The 9,650-nt window shown below is 44.9% G+C and overlaps 1 protein-coding gene across 4 annotated transcripts in view; it reads left to right on the top strand.

Moving 5' to 3' along the window:
- The first annotated feature begins 530 nt into the window (after window positions 1-530).
- fhod3a (formin homology 2 domain containing 3a) overlaps window positions 531-9,650 on the top strand; it is a 52,737-nt gene continuing 43,617 nt past the window's right edge. For 3 of the 4 annotated variants that reach the window (XM_068576423.1, XM_068576424.1, XM_068576422.1), the window contains exons 1-3: window positions 531-837; window positions 6,070-6,179; window positions 8,456-8,523. In XM_068576423.1, coding sequence (XP_068432524.1) covers window positions 673-837; window positions 6,070-6,179; window positions 8,456-8,523 — 343 coding nt within the window. In that variant the 5' untranslated portion in view covers window positions 531-672. The remainder of the gene's footprint in view (window positions 838-6,069; window positions 6,180-8,455; window positions 8,524-9,650) is intronic. The other variant, XM_068576425.1, reaches the window with a different exon arrangement.

Genomic DNA, 9,650 nt, shown 5'->3' with positions numbered 1-9,650 from the left:
TTAATTACTTTATGGCACACTAAACTCATAGTTACGTATTTCATCTAATGCTACAATTACATGTTAGGCAAGTCATGTTCATTGTTTTCTAAATATTATTGTGTAGGATTAGTGCAGTTCAATTTCACATAGGAAGCTAAAGTAAGCCGGAGGCAGTGAACTGAAGGGAGGGGGAGGAGGGAGAGATGAGGCGGAGGGGAAAATATAAGAGGGGTGAGGAGGGGGAGGGAGAGAGAGAGAGAGAGAGAGAGAGAGAGAGAGAGAGAGAGAGAGAGAGAGAGAGAGAGAGAGAGAGATTTACTGGGACTCAGACAGACAGCAGACCGGCTGTCCCAAGCTGCGCTGATCCTTCACTCTCCGGCATCACTTGCCACCTGCCTCTCCGAGAATAACTCACCAAAAAACCCTGAGGGCGAGCGCAAACCACAGCGAGGGAGGCGAGACAAGAGACTGGCCGGTTCCTCGTGCCACCCGCTCGGCTACCAGCACGCACACACAGACACACACACAGACACACACACACACACACCCCCACTACTCCTACCCCCACTGGTCCTGCGGGAGGACACTTGGAGACCCGGGGTTTGTTGTCGTTACCAGGAGAGGAGCGCACAGCGACCCGAGCCACATAGCCGACACAGCCCTCATTGAACCGGGCTGCATGGATGCACCATGGCCACGTTTGTCTGCAGGGTTCAGTTTTTAGATGACACCGATCCGTTCAACAGCACCAATTTCCCGGAACCGACCAGACCGCCGCTGTACACCTTCAGGGAGGACATCCCGCTCATCAACCAGTTAGCGGGCATCCACCGGCTCCTCAAGACTCCACACAAGGTAGGATTACCAGCGTGGTAAACAACGAGCCTGAGGTTGTGTGTTGCCGTGGGAGACTTATTATATTCCCGGGACAGGGATGTGGTATGTGTATGAGATTGAAAAAGCCCTCCAAGGCAATTTTGTAATTTTTAATTGAATTATTCATATATTAGGAGTGATTGTAGAGTGACACATTCCACCACAACGCAACATAAAATACAAGACAAACTAAAGCACAAGTAAAATGGTTTGCTCTTGAACATAATATTTATTAAGAAAAACACATTTGGAGATTCAGACACACATTTGTGATCATGTAGATTTTAACGGGACTGTACGAGGTTGTTTTCACTGCTGTTTCACTTCAAGCCGACTGCAAACTTCCATGCCCATCATTCAGAGGCTATTTTGAGAACATTGCAAGCACAACTGATAGGCTCTCCAGCCTGAGGACTGAAACAAGCTTACAAATGTCTCCCCACAGCCATATGAACCCATGTTGGCGTGCAGTGGCATTGAGAAAGTTGCTGGATCTCCGCTCGCCCCAAGAAACATTGAAGCTGACTCTAACCTTTGACCTCTCTGTTGATACAAATGAGAATAGATCCCAATCTCAAAGTTGCTCCTCAAAGTGTTTTTGCACTCACAGTGGCAGGTGTGCAAAGGCATCAGTGCAGCCAGATAGCATGTGCCTGTGAAAGCTCTGATTGCCAGCGAAAGCCCCTGAATCACAGACAGATGATCAAATGTAGCGGCATGTGTTGGATCACAATGGGTGTGGAAAAGAAAGTGTCTGTGTACCATTCTTAGTGAAATTCAGTGTTAAACACAGTCACCCAAGAACAAAAAAAAAAAGAAGTAGTAGCAACACATTCCTTACAGACGAGGTTGGGTCACACCAAACACACACCCACACGAGTGAAGCAGATAGTTTGCGACCTCGTATTTATACTTCATTTGTATATAGAGGCTGTAAAATGCAAGGTGAAAACTGACTGAACTGAGGCACAGAGAGAGAAAGAGAGAGTTCGCCTGCTGGCACACAACCCTGACGGCGAAGCAGCGTTCGACAGCAGAGTTGGTTTTTTTCAAACCAAATAGATCTTTTGCTGCCCCATCTTTAAAAGCCACAAAACAAATGAAAAATGGCCCACAGCACAGCAAAGCTCATGATTACAACCTACACACAGACAGATGGCACAGGCTGCGTCCATGTTTGCAATTTTGTTCACATCAGAAGGAAGTGCGCAGCGGCAATTGGATATCGGGCGTAGATTATAGGGATGAAACTGGACTGTTGCAAAATTTCTCCACAGGCCGTCCAGTATTCATATGTTGGTGTTGAATGTTATATCGTTGGAAAATGTCAAAGCTAGCGAGAGTTTGACAATTTTTCTGAGCTATTTCTCAACCCTTCTTTGTTGGAGCAGCCTTTCTCTCTTTTCTTTTTAACCTCGTGCGCTCTTCCCTGAGAAAAGCCTACTGTATTATTATGTTGTGATGGTAGAGCCCTGTGTATGGCTGGCTGGGCTGCATCATGTAAAGTATAGGTCACTTGTCCCAGAATTCCTGCGGCCGTGGCCTGGAACCCCGCGACACTTTGTTCTCCTCACTTTTGGGTGCTGCGGTTTTCCTGACCTCTTCCTCCACCTCCTCTCCCACCTCTCTGACCATGCACCAGTTTATAGACTCAAACACAAACACACATATGAACAAACACACACACACAGATGCACACGCGGTTCGACTCTATTGCCAGGGCTAAATCAGTGCATGGGATGTGTCATTTTATCCAAACTGCTGAACAAAGAAGTTTCCTTTTTTATTCTCACAGAATCTACTATCCCTTTTCAGAGAAACGTTTGAATGTTAAAGACGTTAAAGTGCACAGATCGGACTTAAATTAAGCACTAAGACAAGTTACCGACTGAAAATGATCCCTAGACGTTAAGCTTAATGCAGAAGCCTCACCATCAGTCAAACAAACAGTTTTGCAGGGGAAAACTCCCATTCCCCTCAAAAACAACAAAGTCAGAACTTCGCAGCTGAACTTGAATTTCATTACCAAAGACTTCCCATTAAAGCAACACAGGGACATTTAATAGCTGTGTAGAACACACCCTCCTCCACGCTCTTCAAAGAAAATTATCCTCTGTGGCTTCAAGTTTGACACAAGAAAGTCCTTAAAAACTCATCGTGTAAGTTACGTAAGGTTATTGTTAAGTGTCGACCCGCCGTGATCGCCGGCAGGCTTGATGTTGTTTTAACATGGAAGTAATTACTCCCCTACCCCCAATTTTATTTTCTCCCAGCTCTGCTCTTCTGGGAGAATTTGATTAAATGAGTGCAAAGTCTGCTCGCCGCTAAGTGTTTCCCTGGCCCGTCCTGCAGCCTTGAGTGTGAAGAGCTTGCGGTTCCTTCTGGAGACGCCTCTCTGCCGGCTCCGTCCAGCATGATGTGTTATGTTATTACTACTATTACCCAAGCGGAGTGTTTAAGGAAGGAGACAGCCTTTGCAGGGGTTAGCCGTTAGCGCATTGTGTTACAAAGTGGTCACTTCTTGCTGTCCAAACAGTATTTGTACGATTGAGTAATGTGGGTCGATAAAAGCGGAGCAGTAAAAGAAAGCAGGGAGCTGGAGGAGAAGGTGGTGGTTGTGGGGCTCGGACTTGGGCCATGTGTTCGAGACATAAACAAAGCTTAGAGTGGAATACAAAACATACAAAAACGCTGAATAATGCCAGCGGATTGGGCACAAGAAATGCTTTTGTCCTACATAGATGCAGGAAAGTAGGACAGGGCATGATTACCCCTCCCCCTATCACAACCTCTCCTATGTAGTCAAACCCAAATCACTAGACTACAAATAGCCATGAAAATGTTTGCATTTTGAATGCTTGTGTTTTTTTATCTTCTTAATTAGTCAATTTAGAGGTGGTCTTTGGATTAACATTTGGTCCACACATTTATGTCCACAAGAAAACTAGAAGAACGAGAAGAGCCCAGACTAAAAGTAATTGTAACATTGTAACAACAGGCTGATAAAATCCAAAAGCAAGACTATGAGATAGTTAGAGTTGCAAAGGAGTTCAGTTCAGTTTACTTTACAGTTTAGGTGAGGTCAGCATCACGAGAATGGCGTCAGAAAAGACAGATCAGAATATAAGCGGACGCTCTGGAGAGCTGGGTGGCTCAAGACAGTCTGACAGGGACCAAGTGAAAGTGGTCGCAGGTGAGGAGACGGGCGGGAAAGGTGAGGGGAATCAATGGATTGCATGGCCGGAGAACACGGCGGGACCTGAAACGACTGCAGGGTTACAGTGAAAAAGCAGAACCAGATCAAAACAAACTAAGAGGAGCTTAAGGCGCTTGATTCTATCTAATCTAAAATCATGTTTCTGAAAATAGCACGAGTCACCGGTAGAGTTGTCAGGTCAAAGCCTTTTTCTTTCCTGAGGCCAGCATATGTTTTGGATTATTTGCAATGGCAGTGCCTTGTATTTGTCCCATGCTGCAAGCGGCGCCAGCGTATTCTGCACGGTTGTCATTTTTTTATGGCCACCGAGAGCTGAAATATGTTCAAATATGGGTAAAACGCTTCGCTCGTCAGTGTCACTTATTACCCAGCTGTCCAACCACAGTTGAAGAGGGCAAATACCACAACATGTAGCCTACTTCTTGAACTTCAACGCTTGAACCAAACAATCGTACCGTACTCGCCGAGATGTTTCCAGCCACACATGTTTAAATATATCAATGTGATTTCTCTATTTTCCTCTATGATCGCTTGGTAAAACATCAGGGACAATTATTATGAGGACTCCTTAACGGTAAGCAGTGAACACTGACAGACTATTTAATGCATTATGTATATATTATTGAAGGTAAACTGAACAAATTTGATAATCGGGAAGACATTATCAAAAATATGGGTGGCTCTCAGACAAAAAAGCTTGGTGACCCCTGGCTTGAATAATTTATGAAAGGTTAGGTTAGCCTTGGTAGTGCCCCCCTGTTAACTCCCAGACCCGGCAGACACACCCACTTTTGAGCTTGTGTGCATGCTGCCTCAGTGCAGGGTAAATATAGCAAGGTTATATTTATGCCGTGAGTCCATCCGACAGTCCGTCTCTCCGTTTCCCAGTGAGAAGGAGGGACAGACGGAGGGCATGCAGCGGGTCTTGTGATCAAGAGGTCTCTGCTGGTCAGGGTGTGTCGTCATGCAACTCGACCAGACAGCCAGGGGGCGTTTGGCAGCACCCCCAGAGGCTCGGGTGTATGTAGTTGCTAAATGCTAACTCAAGTCATGATCCTGATCTCAGCCGCCGATTCATGCATCGGCGGCTTTGGCAAGGAGTTGTAAAGCTCGTAGCTTATTGTGACAATAATGCCAGGATGTATGTAACTTTTTATGAGTTGTAGCTGGGACGGCAGCTTGCACCTGCTATCAACTTGTGACTGTAAATATCAATGCCCGGGGTGTGAGGATACATTACTGTGCACCTGGTCTCAGACTCAGCAGGGTTTCCCATTTCACAGAGCAAAGCTGGTCCTTTCTGACGTCGGCCGCTCTGCGGTGCGACCTCAGATCATACCATCTCAGATGCATGGGCGCACGATTGCTCTGTTATAGTGGGTCACAGAATATGTGTGCAACTTTTGAATGTGGGAATGACTTTGATTGCTCCCTCCAATAAACATTTTGAGGGTCATTTTTCCTCTCACAGCTGGTATTTAAATGCACAAAAAAACCTTTCATTCTCTGTTTCCCTCTGGTTCTGGTTTCATGTTCTGAAGCCTTTATTGCTACGTCTCCACTAGTTAATTCCCTTAATAGCTTTGTAATGCCGAAAGCAGAGGCACACCGCATATGGCTGTCCCACTTTGGATCACTGTACTCGACGCGTGTTGAAATCCTCGCCCCGTGAACTGGCTTTATTTTACGGGCTCAGAAGGGTGTGAAACACATGCAGAGATATTGTGAGTGGGTATTCCAAAAAAAAATTTGAGACCCATGGACCAATATCATTCCTGTGGATGGCACATGCACGTATCGCAGCATGGCCAGGGAATTTTCGCATGCCACCCTGTGTATGTCCGCGTGCTGAATCATATTTTCCATCCCTAATTTAGGTCTAAACGCCACTTTTTAAGTTGTCCCTTGGGTTTAGCTCAACACAGTTTAATCACATATATATATATAATTCCTCCAGACTTTTGTTCTCAAGATTGTTTCATTCTTTTCCATAGCTTGATGACTGTACGCTGCAGCTCTCCCACAATGGCACCTATCTGGATCTGGAGTCCTCTCTGGCCGAGCAAAAGGACGAGCTGGAGGGCTTTCAGCAGGACGACACAGGGTGAGACAGATTCACTTTTATACCCCTACAAATAGTGCTGACTGAGAGGGAGTGTATAAGACTGTCAAAACATCTCAAACCCTTTCTCTCTATCCCCTCAACCCCCTTCCCATCACACACACACACATATATTTTTTCCTGAGTTTCTCCATTCTTATAAAATGGGAAGAATCACAAGCCGCTGGATATGGATTTCTTGGAAGCACAAGTTCATGGAAAGTATGAAGCGCTCTGGAAAGCGAGACAGATGTGCCCTCCCTTCCACCGCTACAGCGCTCTCGCTGTGTTTTTACAATAATTGATATTCGGATCTTTGTGACAAAATGTCACAGTGTGCAAACCTGTCAAGTCCAGAAGAAACAGCATGTTCACTTTGCAACAGCACGGTTGACCAGTATCTTCAGTCTCTCACATCTTCCAGCAGCAGTGCCGGTGTCTCTCCTTCGATTAACAAGAGAAAATCTGCTGCTATGGGATTGTACTGTGAAGCAAAACGCTGTACGGCAGTACAGCCATGTTCATGAATTTCAACATGGTTCAATACATACTTTTTTTTCCATATATGTCATAGTTATTGCCAGTCGTTTGTGGAGAGCTGTATGTATATGTTGATCTGTTTGGGGACTTCATGATAAGTGTCTGTTTGTGGTTGTTTCCATGTGTACATTTACTTGTTTATCAAAGTGGGTGTGTCTTTCTCATGCACCTGGGAAGTCATGTGATATTACAGGACAGGTGTATAAAGGCCTGTGTGTTTTGTAAGTGGTTAGGATCTTGGAGAACCGGTTGGATTAAACAGGTCGGACAGAAGGGCATCCGTTTACATGGTGGCACAAATAAATAAACTAATTATAGTTGATATCTGAGCCTCAAACCACACATTTTACTTTAGAGTCAGATAGGTTTTGATTGTCACAAATGAACATGCACTTCGTCTTTTCCAGCTGAAGCTTCTTCAATCTTATAATAAACACAAGACAACCCCAGCTATTGAATGCGTAATTAATGCAATGTAATTATCTTCTCATGTCATACTGGTATTTTATGTTTTCTATTGTTTTTTGAGCTCAGAGCTCAGAGGATGCTTTCACTGAAGGAGAGGAAATAGCAGGAGGACACTGCTGTGCTTTGTCATGTAGAGCAGTGTTCCCACAAGCCACCAGAGCTGCTTGTATATTATTCAAAATATAATAAAATAGCGATTTGAATAAAAAAAACATTGCGTAGAATGAATCTTCAAAGCTCTCTACCATTTAAAAAAAAAAATCCAAAACATCCCTTTTTATCCTCAAAGTCTTTTAAAGACTCACATCCAATGATTGCATCTTGGGTCTAATTATCCTTCCACTGTTTTCCCTCATTCACACCCGTCCTTCTCACACAAGACATCATCATACAGGTCCAGCAGGGACAATTCATTTGCCAGACAAACAGCTTTCGGCATCTCAGCAGATCGTGCTACAATTTTTGCTCTATTTCCGAGCAAAGCTGATAACAGCAGCTCAGCAGAAGGATAGGAGGCGCGGCTGGTTTCTTGTTTGGGTGTGTGTTATCCTCACTGCATGTTTTGCATGTTATCAGAGCAGTGCTTTCCCTCCTTGGATTGGATGCTATCAGCATGTCAGCGATGGAAGTCAGTGATTAGCTCCCACAGATTGGAAGATAACAAACTCAAGTCGATAGAGAGAGGGAGAGAGAGAGAGAGAGAGAGAGAGCGTTGGAGTTGTTCACCAAATACCATCAACCTTTACCCTTATGTTAGTGTGTGCTCCTTTTGTTTTCCCACTGGAAATATGGTGTGTATGAATGTGTGCTCACGATGGTATGCAGGGGTGTGTGTGTGTGTGTGTGTGTGTGTTGTGTCTACTCTGCCACTTTTGTGGTCTGTCCTCAAGGCTCAGATGCGTATCAGTATGGGGGGCGGGTGGGAGGGGGGCAAATTCAATGCAGGCCACTGTTTGTCTGCACGATTCCCATCATGCCAACGGCCTCTGTATTATATAAAACAAGGTACATCATAACAAAAATGTTCCAATAAAATGTTCCATGACATAAGTAACTTTTTACATTTTTTTCCTGAAAGCAGAAGCCAACTGGATGAGATAATTGCACTTCCTTATTCAATACCATTAGTTGCAGTATAGTGTTCTCTCGCATGAAGTGTGGACGAGTTGTGAAACGAGACAGATGACTACATCATAATAAGATGGTGCAGTAACCAGAAAATATCTCCACTTTCATAAAGATCCTTTTATGCTTGTCTTTCATTTCGTCAGGTCCAGAGGGAAGAAGCACAGTGTTATTCTACGAACCCAGCTGACTGTCCGTGTGCACGCCTGCATCGGTGAGTGCTGTGTGACATGTTTATATACCTGTTCTCCCTGGACACACACACACACACACACACAGATGCCCAGTCAGACACATCCTGAGAACACATTGCACTGCACGCTAGGATGGCTGTCCAGGGGTTTACATGTGGAGCACGCTGCTGTCAGACATGAGACCTCCCAGTCAGAGGGCACGTTTGACTGCAATGCGAAATCTCTCCAATTCAACGTGGGAATGTGATCATGCGTCCGCATTTGCATTAAACATGTATGACGGGGGCTTTTACACAGTTTCGAGAGGGACGAGTGAACGGAAGCTTTTCATGTCTATGTGACCATAAAGTGTACGCTCCGTTTCCCCCCCCCCATCCTCTGGAGCTGGTAAATGCTTCACAGTGTGACGCCCTTAACTCTTCCTAGTCTGGGATAGGGACGAGGAGGAGGGAAGAGGAGTTAGAAGGTCCTTAAAGAAATATGTTGCAAGAAAGAACTGATTGAGAGATATTCAAGGGAGGAAAGGAATGATAAGAGACGTTAAGCAACACACACATCCTCATTTCTATCTGGCTACTATGAATACCTGAACTTTTCATTTCGAACCATGTCAAAATTTCAGTTTTGTCCAAAAAACGAATGACAGTACCATCAGTTTTAACTGTAAGCATCACGTAGCTGCTAGCATAGCCTCACGTAGCACCTAGCATAGCCTTATACAGCTGATAGCATAGCCTCATGTAGCTGCTAGTATATCTGCAGATAGATACATATATTTTACCAATATCTAGCACAATTGACTGAACATACAGCGTTTTTCTAGTCTTTCGACCACTCAAAGCGTTTTAACACTACACGACATCATTCACCCATTCACACCCTGATGGGAGGAGCAACCATGCAAAGTGCCACATCAGTATTATTAACTATTCATACGCTGTTGGCGCAGCTACAGGAGCAATTTAGGGTTAAGTGTCTTGCTCAAGGACACATCGACACGGGCTAGCGGAGTTGGGGGTCGAACCACCGATCCTCTGATTGAAGGATGACTCTGCGCACCACTGAGCCACAGTCGCCCATCGCTTTCAAATTACAGCCTGGTCCTATAACAAGCAATGTAGTCCGCTTTCTGTCTGCAACTCACTCT

The sequence above is a fragment of the Clinocottus analis genome, unplaced genomic scaffold, assembly GCF_023055335.1.
Source record: "Clinocottus analis isolate CAN_PGR_092001 unplaced genomic scaffold, fCliAna1.0.p SCAF_14, whole genome shotgun sequence".
Lineage (NCBI taxonomy): Eukaryota > Metazoa > Chordata > Actinopteri > Perciformes > Cottidae > Clinocottus > Clinocottus analis.
This window is presented reverse-complemented; position numbering and strand designations above follow the sequence as displayed.